Source organism: Cetorhinus maximus, chromosome 18 (assembly GCF_964194155.1).
Source record: "Cetorhinus maximus chromosome 18, sCetMax3.hap1.1, whole genome shotgun sequence".
Classification (NCBI taxonomy): Eukaryota; Metazoa; Chordata; class Chondrichthyes; order Lamniformes; family Cetorhinidae; genus Cetorhinus; species Cetorhinus maximus.
Genome location: NC_135896.1, coordinates 63636403 through 63658779, shown reverse-complemented (window position 1 = coordinate 63658779; position 22377 = coordinate 63636403). Strand labels below are relative to the sequence as shown.

Genomic DNA, 22377 nt, shown 5'->3' with positions numbered 1-22377 from the left:
TCTCCTCTGGAAGCCTGTTCCTTGAATTGAACTTGAAGCGCTGCTTAGTAACTGAGGGCTTTGGTGTCAGGTGGCTCTGTACAATTTTTATTAACTCGTCGAACGTCTTCAAGTCTGGGGCGCTAGGTGACATAAGGCTACAGATCAGCCTGTATGTTTGCTCCTGCATGAGGACAAAAGAATCGCCCTCTTCCTCTCCTCCAACGCGATGTCGTTAGCGGTAAACAAGAGCCATAGGCATTTGACATACTGAGACCAGTCATCCGAAATGGGGTCGAATGGATCGACCCGACTGAACTGCAGGATCATGAATGACTACAAGGGAACTGCAATTCCAATAGGCTTTCCAGGTAATGACGAATCTAGGTGTTTGGCTTACCACGAGTTAAGTTGCCCTCTCTCTGGGGTCTCTTATAATTTTCTGTCCAAAGCCATTTTTCACGTATTTACCCTTTTAAATGTATTGCTGCTTTAAAAATTGTCACTGTTTTTTTTAACCCTGTCTCTGCAGCTGTCGGCTTTTCACTGCTGGCTTTCATGCTCTTTTTGAGTTTTGGCGGGTACCCCACAATCGCGTTTCTGCAAGGCTTTTAAAATTTTTTAAACTGCAGCCCTGCTCTCTGCTCCAATTGTTGGCTGCCACCTATTTTACAAGGTAAATACAATGCTCTTTCCAGTGCTTTGCTCACCCGCCTTGAAATTTATTCTCTTTTGTTCTTTATCCTCAACGCCACTTTTATGTCTTGGGTAAATGAGTACGTTGACCAACTGAACTCTAACTGCATGCCTTCCTACATTCTCATCAATTGCTGCTTGCAATCAATAACTGGGAGAGACTGACATAAGAATAAACAGTGATGGTTTATTCAGACATAGGGCAGAGCACCAGATCATACGTGCTCACTCAGAAACCTCCAGAACTCGGCTTACAGTTCCCAGTTGCTCGCGCTGTACAGTGATTTGTCAGTGCTGTCACATGATCATAACACTTGTATCATGAAGCTATTAGTGTATATATTGTTGGAAATTATTTTTTTTAAAATAGAGGTTTAGCCTTTGGGTGTGTCTTAATTGGATTAAAGCCAGCTAGTCTGGGTGTTTTGATGTATATTAGTTTTGAGATGTAAGAGAGGTACAGTGTATTTGCATTTTCTTGAAAAGAGCATTCAAGAAGTGGAGTGGAATCTGGCACCTTGCTAGCAGAGACCAAGCAATGTTTATATTACTAATAAAACTGGTACTATGAAAGGGGTTTTATTGTTAGAAGAGGTGGAGTTCAAAGGGGCTGGTGATACAAAGAGACGTGCTGGGTATAACAGACAGCAATTTTGTGTGTGCAGAGCAGAGGCATGTAAGATCAAAGCAGCTGTAAGCCTACAACTGTCTGCACAGGAACCAAAGTGAAAGAAACCTCATTTTGAATTTGTAAAGTGAAAATACTTTGCCTAGTGTTTGGTTCAGTCTATGAGTTGCTGTTGCCTTAGTGGAGATTAGTTTGGGAATTTGTTAAAAGTTATGATAGTAGTAATTTGTAGCCATGTGTATATGTTTAACTTGTGTAAATTAATAATACAAATTGATATAAAAACTTCTCGAGAACTGGTGGTTTTATGCCTGAATTCAGAGTTGCATCTCAGACATACCAAATGAAAATATAGGTTATGACAGTTGTTTAAAGTTTCCATCAGGGATTTTTAAATAACTCACCTTTACCAACTGCTGTGTCATAACACTTGCTTTCTTTTAAAGGGGCAGGTGACTTCATTTTACCACTTTCAGTGTCTATACTTTTCACCCACTTACCACCCAGGTTTCAGGGTCTAAACTCTCCAAAATCTCAGGAGCTAAACACCCCTCCAGTATCAGGGTCTAAACTCTTCCCCCATCCCTCCAGCCTCCAAATTCTTAGCTCTATCCCTCCCATTCCCAAACTCTGCCCCCAGCCTCCCGTCCCACCAGTCTCCAGGCCTTGGGCTTCGCCGACCCTCCAGGCCTTGCCAACTTTCTGGGCCTTGGGCCTCACTGACCTTCTGGGCCTCGGGCCCTGCCAACCTTCCAGGCTTCGGGCCTCCCAACCTCTCTCAACCACCACTCCCTCCCAGCCTCCCTCAAACACTCCGTGACTTTCCTAATACTTACCTCATTGCCACGGTCATCGCTGCTCCCACACCAATTTCAAATCTGCACCAGGGCTGGCCGGAAAACGTCCCTTCCGGTTTCCAGCTGGCCCTGTGAACAGAGATCTCTGCTCGGTGGGGTGGAGGAAGAGAAGAGGAGGCAGGAGTAAGTGGGAAAGAGGGAAGGCAGGGGGAGGGGAAAGAGGGGAAGGGGGAAGGGGGAAGAAGGAAAGAGGAAGGGGGGAGGGTGGGGGTCAGGGAGGAGGGTCGTGGGCAAGTGTGGCGGAGGGTGTGGGCAGGGTTGTGCTGCATGAGTTATAGGTCATAGGGAAACACATAAAAGTACCTCAACAAAACAGGGTCTGCTGTTTCTAAAGTTAGCTCAGTTTTATGACGTTTAAAGCTATCAAAATCAGAAATATGGAAAATAAACTCTGTGATCATTTTTGGTGTCTGAATGCTTAATTGATGTTGCTAATTGCAAATGTTTGAGCGCTGTGGTTTGGGGCAAATGATGATATTGATGTCAGTTACAGTACATGTAATATTAGATGACAGCTAAATGATTGCTTTTGAGCACAAATTTTACCAGATGAGTGCAAATGAACGCTGTTGAATGCAAATGATGTCAAACTTTTCAGGTAGGGAGTTCAACCTGTAATACAGATCAAATCAAAGACTTCCTGCCTATTTAAAATATTTAAATTGCTAATGCACCTTCTGAAAGCAGTTTGGCTCCCCCTCTTGTGATAGTTATGTTAAACCCAGAAGTGGACAGTAGTCAGGTTTGAAGTTTTTAGAACTTTAACCTCTGACCTGACCCAGCCTACCTATTTTGGGATTACAATTCAGTGCATAATGTGGGTGCTCCTTTGCTCCAAGGAGTACTATTGTACCAAGAAATACATGAAAAATAACATGAAATACAAGGTGGAGGAAAGGGTACTCCTGCCTTCCTAATACTCCAAGCAGATATTTGACATCCAGATCAAAGGAGCTGTGATCAGGACAACATAATGTAAATCAAAGCATAATTAACGTGTAATTGCCTATTTTTTTTTATCAGTTTGAATTTTTGGCTTTATTTCATGACAAAATGGCCCTGGAAATCCAAAACCTATGATAATTGTACATCGTCCTACTCCTTACATCTATGCCCTCTTTAATGTACATTTCATTCAGTCTCAGGAAATTCCCTTTATTTTTCCTAATTGTACCTTTTGAAGATCATTTTCTTGCTGATAACAGACAGCTCTGTTAAAATAACCTAAGATGCAGGTATCATTAATGTTTATTGCTGAAGTTAGATCCTGAACAGCCAAATGATATGCCTGCAATGGAAAAGAGATTTGCATTTGTAAATATTAAGTAAAATGCTGGATAAAGCAATATGAAGTATTCCTTGTAAGTACAGAAAATAACATGAAATATCACACATTTACCAAAACTGTATAGTTAAGTAACATTTAACAGTCTCAAGATATGCAACAGCTGAAACTTGATGACTCAGATTTTACTCAATGAAATATGCTGTTCGCCTCATTGACAGCTACCCAAAGACTTTACCCGGGCTGGTCAAATGGAGATTTCCTCTAATCCAGTATCTTTTCCAAAATGGCATTCTCTACAGATAATTGTTGACGTGTGTGAACAGGGCAAACAACTGTAAGGCTCTTCAACAAATCAACGACTTAAGGAAGTGTCAATGAGCAACACAGTGGTGACTGGTGGCAGGTGCTCAATTTTGTACTAACAGCCTCCTTGCTGGTTGGCCACCACGATCCTGGCAAGCGGCCGGCAATCAATTAGGCCAATTATTTTGAAGTAATGGACCTAGTAAAGCCCCATTCCCATGGCAACTGGAATTTGTAGTCAGCAAAACAGTTTGCCCATGTTGATCTGGACATTGATAAAAACAAAAAACTACTGCAGATGCTGGAAATCCAAAACAAAAACAGAATTACCTGGAAAAACTCAGCAGGTCTGGCAGCATCGGCGGAGAAGAAAAGAGTTGACGTTTCGAGTCCTCATGACCCTTCAACAGAACTGAGTAAAGTTAGGAGAGGGGTGAAATATAAGCTGGTTTAAGGTGGGGGGGGGGGAGAAGTTAGCGGGGGGGGGGTGGTTGTAGGGACAAGCAAGCAGTGATAGGAGCAGATAATCAAAAGATGTCACAGACAAAAGAACAAAGAGGTGTTAAAGGTGGTGATATTATCTAAACGAATGTGCTAATTAAGAATGGATGGCAGGACACTCAAGGTACAGCTCCAGTGGGGGTGGGGTGGAAAGACTGACAGGGCATTACAGGTATAGATTTAAAAATAATGGAAATAGGTGGGAAAAGAAAAATCTATATAAATTATATAATATATAATATAATTATATAATATAATAAAAAAACAAAAGGGAGGGGGGGAAGAAACAGAAAAGGGGTGGGGATGGAGGAGGGAGTTCAAGATCTAAAGTTGTTCAATTCAATATTCAGCCCAGAAGGCTGTAAAGTGCCTAGTCGGAAGATGAGGTGCTGTTCCTCCAGTTTGCGTTGGGCTTCACTGGAACAATGCAGCAAGCCAAGGACAGACATGTGGGCAAGAAAGCAGGGTGGAGTGTTAAAATGGCAAGCGACAGGGAGGTTTGGGTCTTTCTTGCAGACAGACCGCAGGTGTTCTGCAAAGCGGTCGCCCAGTTTACGTCTGGTCTCTCCAATGTAGAGGAGACCGCATTGGGAGCAACAAATGCAGTAGACTAGGTTAGGGGAAATGCAAGTGAAATGCTGCTTCACTTGAAAGGAATGTTTGGGCCCTTGGACGGTGAGGAGAGAGGAAGTGAAGGGGCAGGTGTTGCATCTTCTGCTTGGGCATGGGAAGGTGCCATAGGTGGGGGTTGAGAAGTAGGGGGTGATGGAGGAGTGGACCAGGGTGTCCAGAGGGAACGATCCCTACGGAATGCCGCCAGGGGAGGTGAAGGGAAGATGTGTTTGGTGGTGGCATCATGCTGGAGTTGGCGGAAATGGTGGAGGATGATCCTTTGAATGCGGAGGCTGGTGGGGTGATAAGTGAGGACAAGGGGAACCCTATCATGTTTCCAGGAGGGAGGAGAAGGTGTGAGGACGGATGTGCAGGAGATGGGCCGGACACGGTTGAGGGCCCTGTCAACGACCGTGGGTGGAAAACCTCGGTTAAGGAAGAAGGAGGTCATGTCAGAGGAACTGTTTTTGAAGGTAGCATCATCAGAACAGATGCGACAGAGGCGAAGGAACTGAGAGAATGGGATGGAGTCCTTACAGGAAGCGGGGTGTGAGGAGCTGCAGTCGAGGTAGCTGTGGGAGTCGGTAGGCTTGTAATGGATATTGGTGGACAGTCTATCATCAGAAATTGAGACAGAGAGGTCAAGGAAGGGAAGGGAAGTGTCAGAGATGGACCATGTGAAAATGAAGGAGGGGTGGAGATTGGAAGAAAAATTAATAAATTTTTCCAGGTCCCGACGAGAGCATGAAGCCGCACCGAAGTAATCATCGAAATTCCCAAACCTTCTCTTCCCTTCCTTGACCTCTCTGTCTCAATTTCTGGTGATAGAATGTCCACCAATATCCATTACAAGCCTACCGACTCCCACAGCTACCTCGACTGCAGCTCCTCACACCCCGCTTCCTGTAAGGACTCCATCCCATTCTCTCAGTTCCTTCGCCACTGTCGCATCTGTTCTGATGATGCTACCTTCAAAAACAGTTCCTCTGACATGTCCTCCTTCTTCCTTAACCGAGGTTTTCCACCCACGGTCGTTGACAGGGTCCTCAACCGTGTCTGGCCCATCTCTTGCGCATCCGCCCTCACGCCTTCTCCTCCCTCCCAGAAACAGGATAGGGATCCCCTTGTCCTCACTTATCACCCCACCAGCCTCCGCATTCAAAGGATCATCCTTCACCATTTCCGCCAAATCCAGCATGATGCCACCACCAAACACATCTTCCCTTCACCTCCCCTGGCGGCATTCCGTAGGGATCATTCCCTCCGGACACCCTGGTCCACTCCTCCATCACCCCCTACTTCTCAACCCCCACCTATGGCACCTTCCCATGCCCATGCAGAAGATGCAACACCTGCCCCTTCACTTCCTCTCTCCTCACCGTCCAAGGGCCCAAACACTCCTTTCAAGTGAAGCAGCATTTCACTTGCATTTCCCCTAACTTAGTCTACTGCATTCGTTGCTCCCAATGCGGTCTCCTCTACATTGGAGAGACCAAACGTAAACTGGGCGACCGCTTTGCAGAACACCTGCGGTCTGTCCGCAAGAAAGACCCAAACCTCCCTGTCGCTTGCCATTTTAACACTCCATCCTGCTCTCTTGCCCACATGTCTGTCCTTGGCTTGCTGCATTGTTCCAGTGAAGCTCAACGCAAACTGGAGGAACAGCACCTCATCTTCCGACTAGGCACTTTACAGCCTTCCGGACTGAATATTGAATTCAACAACTTTAGATCTTGAACTCCCTCCTCCATCCCCACCCCCTTTCCGTTTCTTCCCCCCCACTTCCCTTTTGTTTTTTCCAATAATTTATATAGATTTTTCTTTTCCCATCTATTTCCATTATTTTTAAATCTATACCTGTAATGCCCTGTCAGTCTTTCCACCCCACCCCCACTAGAGCTGTACCTTGAGTGTCCTGCCATCCATTCTTAATTAGCACATTCTCTTAGATAATATCACCACCTTTAACACCTCTTTGTTCTTTTGTCTGTGACAATTTTTGATTATCTGCTCCTATCACTGCTTGCTTGTCCCCACAACCACCCCCCCACAACTTCTCTCCCCCCACCCCTCCACCCCCCCTCCCCCCCCCCCCCACCTTAAACCAGCTTATATTTCACCCCTCTCCTAACTTTACTCAGTTCTGTTGAAGGGTCATGAGGACTCGAAACGTCAACTCTTTTCTTCTCCGCCGATGCTGCCAGACCTGCTGAGTTTTTCCAGGTAATTCTGTTCTTGTTTTTGATCTGGACATTTATTGCTGCATGATATCAGATTCAAGTCCCATATTTTACATAGAAGTGTGGGATTATAATAACTATTATTTGATTGGAATTTAGATGCAGATTCTGGGATTATCGATTTATTAAGTTTAGGGCACTCATTTTCTCCATTAAACAAAAAAGTTCCAGCAACAAATATTAAAGTAATTTGACCACTAAATTCTGGCAGTAAGTGTCTTGTATGAATGCCCATTTAAAAATCTCATGTGTACGATGTTAACCAATTGACTGAGTTGTAACAGCAACAACCCAGTTGTTAGAGTTGATTTTCCAGGCAACTTTTCTTAGTGGAAATATTGAACTTTATTTACAAAGCAGCAGCAGCAGCTACATGTGTACATCAAGTGCTATAACTAAAGAAGAACTCCCTCCTAGAGGTTCCCACACTACAAACCAATTGGTTTACACAGATCATGTGATCTTACAACACAAAATTATTCTTAACGATATAGTCCTACCTTTATCAAAACTATAATTAATACATTCCTGCCCCTTTAACTTTTCTGTACATTTTGTATTTACAAGGATATTTATCTTATGACATTACAATATTTACACAGGTCATGAAATTATAAGTTCATTATAAGTTCAGTCTTTCAGGCCTGATGGTTTAGGGGGAACATTAGGGGGAACTTCTTCACTCAGAGAGTGGTGAGAGTGTGGAACGAGCTATCATCTGACGTGGTAAATGCGGGCTCACTCTTAAGTTTTAAGAATAAATTAGATAGATACATGGATGGGAGAGGTCTGGAGGGTTATGGACTAGGTGCAGGTCAATGGGACTAGTGGAATAATATTTCGGCACAGACTAGAAGGGCCCAATGGCCTGTTTTCTGTGCTGTAGTGTTCTATGGTTCTATGGTTCTATCCATGAGGAATGTTGAGCTCCATGACTTCCGAAACTTGCAGGAACCACAGTCTCTGGAACCGTGTTAACATCAGTGTAGTAATTATGGTTTTATTTAGTGTATAATGTACCTTTAAGAATAATACTTGTTAGGGAAGATCACATGATCTGTAGTAGCCAATAGGAGAATAGCATGGGCTGCCTCAGCAGTGTAGAGATAGAGTTGGAGTAGAAAGTACACGTGTAGTTGCAGCTGACTATATTGTAAATAAACTTAATGGGTTGAATTTTTTGTTTGGCGGGTGGGGGTGGGGGGGGGGGGTGCGGTGCGGAAGCAGGCGCGGACCTGATCGCTACACATTATCGGGTCTGTGCCGCCATTTTACGCAGGCGGGCCAATTAAGGCCCGCCCAGCATAATGCCCGACTCCCGAGGATAGCGGGAGTGGACGGGCGGTGGCAGAAGTGCATTGTCCACCGGGTTCAAAGGCGACAAAGTGGCCTGTTTATCAGAAGCGCTGGCAGCCTTTGAAAGGCTGCTCACAATGTCAAGTGGAAGGGCTCACCAGAGGGCTTCTGGTGAGCAGGCCAGTCCGGAGAATAGGCCAGCGGAGCAGGCCAGCCTGGAGGGTAGGGCAGGGGGCCAGTGTGCCCCTCATTTCTCAGATGACTGACTTGCGGCCCTCCTCGAGGAGGTGGCAGCACGGCGGGAGATGCTGGTTCCCCAGAATGGGAAGAGGAGGATCCTCCACATGACAACAAGTGCCTGGGAGGAGGTGGCGGAGGTGGTGAGCTCCCGTGACGTGGTGCGGCGCATCTGGATCCAGTGTCGCAAGAACTTCAACGACTTGTTGCGCTCTGGCAGGGTGAGTACCATGTCAGCATTGGTCATGTAATCCAGCAGGTCAGCTTACACCCCTGCTGCCCCCCCACCCCCAAATCTGAGTGTAGTGACTGCACTGAATCATCGACAGCATTTGTCCTTTGCTGGTTGGGCCAGCAGATTGCCCAGGCTGAGGTCAGCCTGAGAGGGTGATGAAGAGATGTGTTTTGCCCCCGCAGCATGTGTTACACTGAGTCCCACATGATTGGTTTGGGGGCAACCTGGAGGAGCTGCACCTAGGCGCTGTGTTTGAACTCCAGGACATGTCCAAGTCAGGGTGATGACATGCTGGGAGGGGAGCTTCAAGGTGGCATGGCAACGAACCATCTGGTGTGCTCTGCGCTCCATTGCTTGCGCCTCCTTGCTATGGAAGGATATACCGTGTAGTGCCTAATGTGATGTAGGCTGCATGTGTCCAAGGGGCGGTGGGGTGGTGTGGAGCAGGCCTAGTATCTTTGTGAGTATTCGGCAGCAGGAGGCATTGGAGCCCTGATATGTCCCGCTCTGGTTGGGGTGGGCCGTACATGAAGAGAGCACATGTGCAATTTTCACCAATCAATGCTCATCTCTCATCTTCAGGAGAAGAATGCTCATAACGTGCCAGAGCGTGCGAGGACTGGTGGCGGCCAGGCACGGATTGTCATTCTTAGCCGCTTCGAGCAGGAGGCCCTGGATCTGCAGAGGCGCCATGCGCCAATGTCCACTGGTGTCAGTGAGGCTGGGGTGCCACGGCCAGGTATTTATGCCCAACAGTATGGTCAGCATTGTTCTCCCAACAGCCATAGCACTGCTGAATGTTAATTGATTTAATTTTGCAACATGCCTTGACTATTGGTTATGGAAGGATGAGCGCATAATGATCCGGTGGATAATGATACACTTTGACATTGTCTCCACATTAATTGATCCATTGTCCTTGTTCTTCCTTTCAGCATCATCGGAGCAGGGCCGGGAGGAGCAGCAGCAGAGGCCCCCTCTCACACCTGAGGGGCCTAAAATCTCACCAGCATCACACCATTTCTGCAAGGCAGGCACCAGCACAGATACTAGCACTTCAGTGGGAATTCAAATATCGGCTAGTGTCCTGAGGCACAGTGGTGAAGGCACTTCACAGTCGCTGGAGGAGCTGGCAGAGACAGAAAGTGCCCATGGTGTCAGCATTTGAAGGACTGCAGGGGACCAGGCACACGCTCAGTCGGTGCCTGATGATGTGCCTCTGGAGTCGTCCGTGATGCAGCAGGTGCAAGAAATGCGGCTGGGTGTGCAGGAGCATCTGGGGGAGTTACAGGAGGCTATGCTTGGTTTGGTCTCCGTGGTGGAGGAGTCTACGCGGAAGATCGCCGAAGCAATGAGCCACATGTCTGAGCACCATGCGTCCTCCATGGAGAGAGTGGTGACTCTCGTGGAGAGGTTCCTCCAGGAGACCCGCCAGGGCTTCCTGGGGATGCGCTCTGATCATAAAACCCTCACATCGACATTGACTTCAGCTGGTCAGTGCCAGTGTGGGAGATGGTTTGGGCATCAACTTTCCCAGCTCGGTGCCCATCCATCCACGGTGAGCAGGGAGGTCCGAAGCGACCTCACGTCAGCGCAGCAGCTGCCTGGCATCTCTGCAGGCATCTCTCAGGGTGCTCTGGATGGGGGCGGCAGCTCCTCCACCCCTCTCCCAGTAACCATAGCATCCAGTGAGGCTGCGACGACTGGGGAGAAGCCAGCTGTGGAACTGGCAGCTCCCTCCCAGGCTGGGCCAGCACTGCCTCGACGGGCCAGAGAACGACCGCCAAGGTCATCGAGGCCAACAGGACAGCAGAGTCAGCAGGCTGTCTCAGATGCCACTCCGTAGCACCCGGAGAAAAAAAAACATAAGGCACCTTAGGCACACCATGGGTTTTTCACTGGTGCTTTTGTGTTGGCCCGAGATGAGGTCCTTACGATTTGTTTTGTTTGGTAACACTATTTGTATTTTTTTTGGAATCAGTTAGTTTGCTTGACATATTAAATTCAGATATGTCACCATGGCTGAGGGTGCTTCTTTTCTTCTGCATGTGTATGGTTTCCAAAACTGTAATGAGCGCTTGTTTGGACATTCAGCTTTATTAACAAGGCCCTCAGTGATTGTTCCGAACCTGGCAGCTTTTGCACTTAGGTGTCGAGTATCGAGCCTACAGCCCAGGCTTGTCCTGGTGGTCCATCCGTGGTGTGCTAGCTGAAGGTTCGTTGGATTAAAGCCTCCCGGGTGTCCCTGCCTTCCTGGTTAATGCCCGGGTCAATGTCTACCCTCTCAGCATTTCCCTGTGCATGTTCATTCCCGGACTCACTGCTGGACTCATCGTGTGAGCCACCGTGTCGACGTCTTCATCGTCCACTGTGTGCCCCCTTTCCAGCACAAGATTGTGGAGAGCCCAGCATGCAACCACTATCACCGAGACACGATCTGGGGGGCTACTGGAGTGCACCCCCTGATTAGTCCAGGCATCGGAAGTGCATCTTGAGAAGACCAATGGCTCTCTCCACCACAGCCCTTGTGGTGCCGTGGCTCCTAATGTACTGTTGCTCAGCTTCTGTTCTTGGATGGCGGAGAGGCGTCATGAGTCACCTTTAGAGGGGGATAGCCCTTGTCACCCAGCAGCCATCCATCAAGCTGAGCTGGAGCACTGAAGAGACCCGGCACCTGGGAGTGTCTGAGGATGTAGGCGTCGTGGGAGCTGCCTGGGTACCTTGCACACACTTGTAGAATCAGCATCCTGTGATCACACACTATCTGCACGTTCATGGAGTGGAAGCCCTTCCTGTTGACAAAGGCACCAGGCTCACCTGCTGGCGCCTTGATGGCCACATGTGTGCAGTCTACTGCACTCTGGACGCGGGGGAAGCCAGAAATTGCCACAAAGCCTCTGGCTCGCTGTGTCTGGCTTGCCTGGTCCCAGTGGAAGTGGATGAAGGTCAATGCATGCCTGAATAGAGTGTCTGTAACCTGCTTGACACAAGTGTGGACAGCTGATTGGGAGACACCACAAAGATCACCCAGCGATGCCCTGGAAGGAGCCAGAGGCAGAGAAGTTGAGGGCAGCTGTGACCTTCAGAGCCACTGGCATGGGGTGTCCACCCAAACAGTTAACGGAGATCTCAGGCCCTATCATCTCTGACAGATATAGTTGGCTGTCTCCCTTGAGTGAGGGAGCCTCCTTCGGCACTGCACCTCAGACATATTGAGGTAGCTGCTTCACCACCCGTATACCCTGGCAGCAGGATAGTGGCATCTTATGTGGTCCCTTCCGCTTTGGACTACCTCTTAGTCCTGTGCCCCTTGTGCCTGCTCCTTTCTGCCCAAAGATGGCTCCCTTGGAGGCTGACTGTACACTCCTGGCCTCCTTCCCCTTCTAGCCCTCCCTTCCTCCTCAGAGGAGGTGCCTCCAGTGGACAGTTCAGTTCCAATCCCAGGCTAAGGGAAGGCTTCCTGAAACCTGCAGGCCCAGAAAAGATTCCTCACTGCAGAGTGCTGACCTGAAGGTTAAGTCCAGAAAAAGCAGCTGGTATGTGTTTTGAAGTACTGCAGGTCACACAGGCAAGTTTCAAAAACCTTCAGAAATAAATGCTTGACTATGCACACTCACGACCCCAGTGAGCTCTCTTATACCACCCGTGGATGAGGTTAATACAAAGGTGTCCTACCTGCCTGCCCATTGCGCCCGTGCACCAAGCCAAAGGTCACACGGGTGCCGAAAAATCGGTGTCGATTGGCGCCTCAAGGGCCTTAATTGGCCATTAATTAATTAATTAATCGTCGCAGGCACACCCAACGAAATATCGCAATGGTGCGCAGTGATGTCGGGACGCTTGCCTGACGTCACTGCGTGTCATTTTATGCGTGAATGTGTGGGGCCTGCCCCCGCATGCCAAAGGGAAAATTCAGCCCAATGTCTCCACCCAAGAAGTTTCTGCAAATTAGCTCTATTACTAATAGTACAACTTGGCCACCCTACAACAAACTGGCGATAAGGATAAAACAGGATTGAACAGAAGAAATCAAGTTAGAAAGAACTTGGCACTGTACCTTGCCCAGTGATTGTAAGTAGCAAGCTCTGTTAGAATTGAAGAGGTTACCCTCTCTCAAAATACCACAAATTAGGAGAATTGATCCTTTTGAACCAGCCACAGATGACAGGTCTCATTATATAAAACACCTCAAGTTCTTTCATCAAGCGAATGAGATTACAGGGGAAGAGAAGAGGCGAGCGATCCTCTTGAGTAATTGTGGGAGCAAAGCCTACAGCTTGATTCAAAGTTTGATGGTACCCGGTGCCCCAGATTCAAAGAATTTCGATGAATTTGTGGGCTTCGTGAAGGATCACTTTCAACCCAAGCCCTCAGTCACGATGAAGAAGTTCAGGTTTAATTCGCGATATAGAGCCCCAGGTGAGGCAATTGCATGCTACGTGGCAAATGTGAAGCACATAACAAATGTGTCCTACCCGCCTGCCCGTTGCGCCCATGCGCCAACCTGAAGATTGCACGGGTGCCGAAAAATCGGCGTTGATTGTTAAGTCAAGGGCCTAAAGTGGCCCGTTAATTAATGGCGGGTACACGTCGGACATCATTGCACACCTTTCCAGCAAAATATCACGATGACGCGCGGTGATGTCAGAACGCTCGCCCAGCATCACCGCGCGTCATTTTACATGCGGACATGCGGGGCCTGCCCCCGCACGCCAAAGGAAAAATTCTGCCCAATATGTATAGCCAAGTTAAAGGGGCAGGGATGTAGTAATTATGGTTTTATTTAGTGTGTAATGTACCTTATAAGAATAATACTTGTTAGGGAAGATCACATGATCTGTAGTAACCAATAGGAGAGTAGCGCGGGCTACCTCATCAGTCAGTGCAGCAATAGAGTTGGAGTAGAAAGCATACATGTAGTTACTGCTGAATGTATTGTAAATAAACTTAATTTTTCCACCCAAGTTGTATCTGCAGATCAACTCTATCACAGATAGTACAACTCGGCCACCCTACAACAATCAGGTACCTCATTAGGCATAGGCAGTTCAGTGTCATCCATTCTGACAGAGACATTGGGCATGTCTGTCCTTGGTTGAACAGCTTCAACAGGAACCACAGGTTCAACAATGGTTACAAGTGGAACATTATTTTGTTGGGGATCTCCCTTCTTAAATGATCCATGTGCTTGCAGGTGATCCAGCCCTCATTTCTACGCGGTACAACAAGGGTCCAGTCACAGAGCTTAGTTTATCAGGTAACCACTTCGGGCCTCCACCGAAATTCCTTACATATACTGCTGCACCAACAGTAAATTCTTGCTCAGAACTATGCAAATCATGAGTCGCTTTTTGGTTCCCTTGAATTTTCTCCATCTTCCCCTCCATATTGGGAAGTATCATGCTTAGTCTTGTTCGAAGACGATGCCTCATCAGTGATCATGCAGGTGTTGCACCTGTAGTAGTTTGAGGGGGTTTTCCTTTTTTATTAGAACCATCTTCCTTTTTGTCGTCGTCTTCTTTCTCCCACAGAGTTTAGTCTCGACCTTAATTTTGACCTCACAGTCGGCCAGACTTCTCTCAGGTGAAATTTCAACTTGTCTTAGTTTGGTGGTTGAGCTACCCATGACTTCATTATCTACTCACATCTTGGAAAGTTCCACAACCTTTCCTTTCAAGGCCTTTTTAGCTTCATTCAGTTGATTCTTCAGCTCTTCTGTCTCTTTGTATCTGTTGGCTTCCTCCTGGAACCTTGAATTTTGCTGCGTCTTCTCTGCCAACTGGTTTTTCAGTTTGTTCAGAGTGACATTAAATTCATGTTCCCTTTTGAAATCTCACTGGTCAATCAAGGTTAATTTCCCTTAACCTATTATGATCTAGAGGGCTCGGTACTTCAGCTTCTACCACCATCACTGGAAGTTGTGCTGTTTGGTGTTTATAATAAACAGGTACAGTGGTACCCTTTACTTGGATTATTTCGCCTGTGTAAGTTTTCAATTTGGCAGATGTTTGTTCCAAATTTAATTGTTAAGCACCTTTATTTAAATATCTGAAGGTGTGCTCTCCTATTACAGTGTTGAAGCCACAGTGTCTACTTCCATTTCTAAGGGTTTTGCACTCACCTGTAAAGTGACAGTGATTGGTTCTGTCTTCCCTACTTTTATATTAAGTAAGGAATAAATATCAGAATTGGTTGTTTCTGGTTCTTCCACATTATTCACTTCATTTGATGTTGTTTGTTGCCTGGAAGCCTGTCTTAATCTTGCTTTGCAATGTTTCAATATGGGTCTGCTTTTGTGGCTAAAATAGCACTCCACCTCTTTAAATCAGCAATCTTTAGGAGCATGATTGCATCCACATTGTTAACACTTAGTTTTTGAATTTGCTGCCAAGCTGTTTCCTACAAATTTTTGAGTAGCAGGAACTGTTTCCCGCTTTGCAGCACCTCCCAGCTTTTCACGCCACTCACAGCTGACTGTTCCCACCCAACTTGGAAAACGGCACCATTTGTGCACCTTGAATAACCTATGAATCCCTTAAAGTGCTTTCCATTGCAAGCGCTATTTACAACCCTTTCTTAAAATCAAGATCATTGAGGCTGACAATCTTCGCTGATAGCATCATGCACACCACAGACCAAAGGATCCCTCAGCATATCATTTAGGGCCTGATCGAAATCACAGTCTTCCATTAGTTGCTTTAATTTCACCACATAGGTAGCAATGGTCTCCAGGGCTCTAATCCACGAATTGAACCTGAACCTCTGCATTGTGACTGAGGGTTTGGGTTGAAAATGCCCCTTAAATGAGGTCTACCAATTCACTGAAGGTATTCAAATTGGGGGCACTGGGGGCCAACAAGCTTCAAATTAGATTGCAGGTCTTGCTCCCACAAATACATAGGAGAATCGCTCTCCTCTTTTCCTCCCCCGTGATTTCATTGGCTTGAAAGTAGAAAGCAAGGCATTCTACATATTGACACCAATCCTCTGTGGATGGCCCAAAGAAATCGATTGTGCAAAGCTGTGGCATCTCAGATAAGTATATCTTATTTTCTTTTAATTATCTTAGATTCTCACAATTGTTGGGCGAGGGGCAGCGCCGGATCTGATTTATCCTCGTCACCAGTTTGTTATAGAGTTGGTTTACCGGGCAACTTTCCTTGATGGAAATATTGAACTTTATTTACAAGGCAACAGCAGCAGCTACATGTGTACATCAAGCTCCATAACTAAAGAAGAACTCCCTCATAGAGGTTCCCCACAGGACAAACTGATTGGTTTACACAGATCATGTGATCTTACAACAGAGTGATTCTTAAAGCTACAGTCCTACGTTTACATAGAAACATAGGAAATAGGAGCAGGAGTAGGCCATTCGGCCCTTCGAGCCTGCTCCTCCATTCATTATGATCATGGCTGATCATCCAGCTCAATAGCCTAGATCCGCTTTCTCCCCATATCCTTTGAACCCTTTCACCCCAAGAGCTATATCTAACTCCTTCTTGAAAACATACAATGTTTTGGCCTCAACTACTTTCTGTGGTAGCGAATTCCACAAGCTCACCACTCTCTGGGTGAAGAATTTTCTCCTCATCTCAGTCCTAAATGGCCTACCCCATATTCACAGACTGTGACTCCTGGTTCTGGACTCTCCCACCATCGGAAACATCCTTCCTGCATCCACCCTGTCTAGTCCTGTTAGAGTTTTATAGGTTTCTATGAGATCCCCCCTCATTCTTCTGAACTCCAGCAAATATAATCCTAACCGACTCAATCTCTCCTTATATGTCAGTCCCACCATCCCAGGAATCACTCTGGTAAACCTTCACTGCACTCCCTCTATAGCAAGAACATCCTTCCTCAGATAAGGAGACAAAATTGCACATAATATTCCAGGTGTGGTCTCACCAAGGCTCTGTATAATTGCAGCAAGACATCCCTGCTCCTGTACTTGAATCCTCTCGCTATGAAGGCCAACATACCATTAGCCTTCTTTACCACCTGCTGCACCTGCAGGCTTACCTTCAGCGACTGGTGTACGAGGACACCCAGGTCTCATTGCACATTCCTCTCTCTCAATTTATAGCCATTCAGATAATAATCTGCCTTCCTGTTTTTGCTACCAAAGTGGATAACCTTACATTTATCCACATTATACTGCATCTGCCATGCATTTGCCCACTCACTCAGCTTGTCCAAATCACACTGAAGCATCCCTGCATTCTCCTCACAGTTCACCCTCCCACCCAGCTTTGTGTCATCTGCAAATTTGGAGATATTACATTTAGTTTCCTCATCTAAATCAATATATGTTGTGAATAGCTGGAGTCCCAGCACCGATCTCTGCGCCACTAGTCACTGCCTGCCATTCGGAAAAAGACGCGTTTATTCCTACTCTTTGTTTCCTGTCTGCCAACCAGTTTTCCATCCATCTTAATACACTACCCGCAATCCCATGCGCTTTAATTTTACACACCAATCTCTTATGTGGGACTTTGTCGAAAGCCTTCTGAAAGTCCAAATAAACCACATCCACTGGCTCCCCCTCATCAACTCTACTAGTTACATCCTCGAAAAATTCCGGTAGATTTGTCAAGCATGATTTCCCTTTCGTAAATCTATGCTGAATCTGTTTAATTCTGCTACTGTTTTCCAAGTACTCAGCTATTAAATCTTTTATAATGGACTCTAGAATTTTCCTCACTACCGTTATCAGGCTGACTGGCCTATAATTCCCTGTTTTCTCTCTACCTCACTTTTTCAATAGTGGGGTTACATTAGCTACCCTCCAATCTGTAGGAACTGTTCTAGAGTCTATAGAATCTCGGAAGATGACCACCAATACATCCACTATTTCTAGGGCCACTTCCTTAAGTACTCTGGGATGTAGATTATCAGGCCATGAGGATTTATTGGCTTTCAATCCCATCAATTTCCCCAACACCATTTCCCTACTAATACTGATTTCTTTCAGTTCCTCCCTCTCACTAAACCTTGTGTTCCCCAACATTTCTGGTATGTTATTTATGTCCTCCTTTGTGAAGACAGAACCAAAGTATGTAGTTAGCTGGTCAGCCATTTCTTTGTTCCCATTATAAATTCCCCAGTTTCTGGCTGTAAGGGACCTACATTTGTCTTTACCAATCTTTTTCTCTTCACATACCCATAGAAACTTTTACAGTCAGTTTATATGTTCCCTGCAAGCTTACTCTGGTACTCTATTTTCCCCTTCTTAATCAATCCCTTGGTCCTCCTTTGCTGAATTCTAAACTGCTCCCAATCCTCAGTTCTGTTGTTTATTCTGGTCAATTTGTATGCCTCTTCCTTGGATCTAATACTATCTCTAATTTCCCATGTAGACCATGGTTTGGCCACCTTTCCTGTTTTACTTTTGCGCCAGACAAGAATAAACAATTGTTGCAGTCCACCCATGCGCTCTTTGAATGTTTGCCATTGCCTATCCACTGTCATCCCTTTAAGTAATGTTTCCCAATCCAACATAGCCAACTCGTACCTCATACCATGGTAGTTTTCTTTATTAAGATTCAGGACCCTAGTCTCAGAATCAACTACGTCACTCTCCATCTTGATGAAGAATTCTATCATATTATGGTCGCTCATCCCCAAGCGGCCTCGCACAACTGGATTACCAATTATTCATTTCTCATTACACAATACCCAGTCTGGGATGGCCTGTTCTCTAGTTGGTTCCTCAACATATTGGTCCAGAACACCATCCCGTATACACTCCAGGAATTTCTCCTCTACGGTATTGTTACTAATTTGATTTGCCCAATCTATATGCAGATTAAAGTCACCCATAATTACAGATGTTCCTTTATTGCATGCGTCTCTAATTTCCTGTTTAATGCCATTCCCAACATTACCACTACAATTTGGGGATCTATATACAACCCCACTAACGTTTTTTGCTCCTTAGTGTTTCTCAGCTCCACCCATACAGATTCCACATCATTGGAGCTAATATCTTTCCTCACTATTGCGTTAATTTCCTCTTTAACCAGCAATGCAACTCCACCGCCTTTTCCTTTTTGTCTGTCCTTCCTAAATACTGAAAACCCCTGGATGTCCAGTTCCCATCCCTGATCACCCTGCAGCCATGTCTCCGTAATCCCAAATATAGCATACCTTTTTATATCTATTTGGGCGGTTAATTCATCCACTTTATGGCTTGTCTTTTTAACATTACTTGTCCTGTTCCCATTATTTTTCACTGAGGCCCTGTTTGATTCTGGTCCTTGATTTCTCTGCCTATCAGTTTTCTTATTCCTCTTTCTGTCCTTTGTTCTTGTCCTTGATTCCCCCTCCCCTGACTCCTTGCATAGGTTCCCATCCCCCTGCCATTTTAGTTTAAACCCTCCCCAACAACTCTAGCAAATAATCCCCCTAGGACATCAGTCCTGGTCCTGCCCAGGTGTAACCTGTCCAGTTTGTACTGCTCCCACCCCTGCCCCAGAACCAGTCCCAAAGTCCCAGGAATCTGAAACCTTCCCCCCCGCACCATCTTTTTAGCCACGTATTCATCCGATATATCCTGCTATTTCTACTCTGACTAGCACGTGGCACTGGTAGTAATCCTGAGATCACTACCTTTGAGGTCCTACTTTTCAACTTACTTCCTAACTCCCTATATTCTGCTTTTAGGACCTCATCCCTTTTTTTACCTATGTCGTTTGTACCAGTGTGTACCACGACCACTGGCTGTTCACCCTCCCCCTTCAGAATGTCCTGTAGCCGCTCTGAGACATCCTTGACCCTAGCACCAGGAAGGCAACATCCCATCCTGGAGTCTCGTTTGCAGCCACAGAAATGCCTTTCTATTCCCTTACAATTGAATCCCCTATAACTATTGCATTCCCACACTTTTTACTCCTCCCCTGTGCAGCAGAGCCAACCGTGGTGCAACAAATTTGGCTGTTGCTGCTTTCCCGAGAGGCCATTCCCCTCAACAATATCCAAAGCGGTATATCTGTTTTGCAGGGGAATAGCCACAGGAGATTCCTGCACTGCCTGCCTAGTCCTCTTGCTCTGCCTGGTGGTCACCCATTCCCTTAATCAAAACTATAATTACTACACCAGTTGTACCAAAAAGATTGTTTCTTTTGTGCAGTAGATCTATCAACAAGAACATGCAAATCACTATCTGCCTATTGTATAACAGTCAATTATGACCGAAAAATTTGCTACAACTTGTGCACTCCAATCTGACCAATTAAAAATTTCAACACTAATAAAATTAAGTAAAAAACAGAGAAGAGTTTTGTCATGCCCAGTAAAAGGCATGTCATACTCACAACTTTAAACATGGACTGTGCTCGTATGGAAGCTTCTGGAACTGCCTTTATTTATTTAAGAATGGACACTGAGGGACGGTTGGATGGCTGCCAAGGTGGTCAGGTCAGGCACTTAAATGCAGACTATCAGGCTTCCGGAAAGTTCCGAATTGAATCATACTAGATGAGGGTCTCCCCTTTGAGTAGACGTGCCTAGACAACACTCCTTTCTGGAATTCATGCCTGCTGTTGTTTGAAGCGTACTCCAAAATACAAAGTCAATCGACTCCTGAACTCTATGGCTTGAATCTTACATCCGTCGGGCACCAACAATCAGAATCGGGCCCAGAAACGCACGCGTAATGCGCTGCTGCCTGTGATTGGCCCCCGAATGCAATTTCATGTTGGCTGGCCAATTAACGGCCAACCAGCGTGAAATGCACACTGAGAAAGCCTCAGCGCTGCCGATGGGGGGTGGGGGGTGGTGGTGGCGCGAAGAGGGCAGCCGCCGAAAAAATTGAGGGTGCGGGTGGGCTCCCTGCGCAGGCAGCTGCTTCGGAGCTGCCTCAGGGAGCTGCAGACCTGTACAGGTTAAATGACAAGAAAGAAAATACCAAATTGTGTCCATACAACACATTCAAGCACCTGACAGCAGAACTCAAAAACCATCAGTCTCCAGAGTCTTTTCATTATATTTCATCCCAGACATTTCATCCCACCCTGAATCGAGGTTTCAGCGAAAATGTAAAGGCCGCCTAGCTGATTGGCCCATCCACCACCCATAAAAGTGGACGGGCCACGTAAAATCAATCTGAATTGCTTCCTTCATAGGCTTAATTGCCCACTTAATTGTCGACAGGCTTTGGGGAGCCAGGAGGTGAGCAACTCACCATAGGATTACTAGTTTCTGACCTGCTCTTGTAGTCACATTATTTATATGGCTAGTGCTATGCTCAGGAGAGCATGTGACCTTGTGTGTCTGTTGACGGTAAATACCCAGGGACTTGTCTTGAGGGTTAGGGCTGTCACTCACCTTGCTAGATCATAGGAGGCCCTTGAATTGTTTCCAGAACAGGATTCAGGATCTATGTGTTATGATTCTACTGCTCACAATCCTTGTTATATCTTGCCAGGCCTGCTTTGTTTGTACCGGTGGCCTCCTCCATCCACCCTCAGGGAAAAGGACCTCCCTCCTCTCACTCAGGCCTCCACATTGCCTCTAGGTCAGCATCAGAGAACCTGGGGCCACCCTCCCCCGGGTGCCAGGCCTCTGATTCACCACGGGCATCCTCCAAATGTCAGCTAAGTGAAAGAAATAGCAGCCATGGTCTATTTAAATTAGGCCGCAATCTATTGGGGACCATTCCTGCTCCTGCAGCCACTAATTTGATGAGGAACTTGCCTCCACGTCAATTAAGGGGTTACTTCTGTGAAGATTGTGCATCATTTCCATTTCCCTTGAGGAGGGTATGTGACCTCATCCCAATGTGTTCACACATTTTATGTTGAACAAACACTCCGATATAAAGAAGATCAAGTAACATCTCACCAACAATCATCTCTAGTATATATATCATATATAAATTAGCAAAGGAACAGGAAAGGTTTCTTGAATGTAATTTTAAAATTCTAAACTTTTGGATTTATTTTTTTAAAGGTAAAGTTCCTAGATGAGTTTTTATTGGTATTTTAATAACTATTAATTAAAACTGTAGTTGTCAGCTGATTTTGTGTGATTAAATTCATACAGACAAAATACCTGTGAGATAAAATTAATTTTACACTTCACAATAACGTAAATTGTCAGTTAATGCACGTTTGTCTTACATAACAACAGTGGTTACACTTAAAAAGTAATCATATAGTTGTAAAGCACTATATGACATTCAATGGACATTATGTCGTACTATAAGTGCAAGCTGTTACGGACAGGGGAGGAGAGGTAAACTGGACCCCTAATTCCCTCAGTTCTGTCCATAATCAGTGTGGTTTATTTTTGAAAAGGTAGGTGTGTGTGTTTCTAAGCCTCCATTAGCATATGGTCAGTTTAAAAGCGCCAGCAGCAAACTTTTGTGGCTTTAAAAAGGATTATTTAAACACATGCAGCCGAAAGATCGAAACAATACATCAATCACATACCACACACTCAAAAATGATACAATTAAAGAAGATAGTGCACTTCTACAAGCATTAACCCAAAAGAATAGCTAA

At 45.9% G+C, this 22377-nt stretch overlaps 1 protein-coding gene across 1 annotated transcript in view; it reads right to left on the bottom strand.

Moving 5' to 3' along the window:
* ttc6 (tetratricopeptide repeat domain 6) overlaps positions 1 to 22377 on the bottom strand; it is a 295077-nt gene that overhangs the window by 103661 nt on the left and 169039 nt on the right. The window contains exon 20 of the mRNA XM_078563283.1: positions 3335 to 3448. Within this exon, the coding sequence (XP_078419409.1) occupies positions 3335 to 3448 (114 nt within the window). The remainder of the gene's footprint in view (positions 1 to 3334; positions 3449 to 22377) is intronic.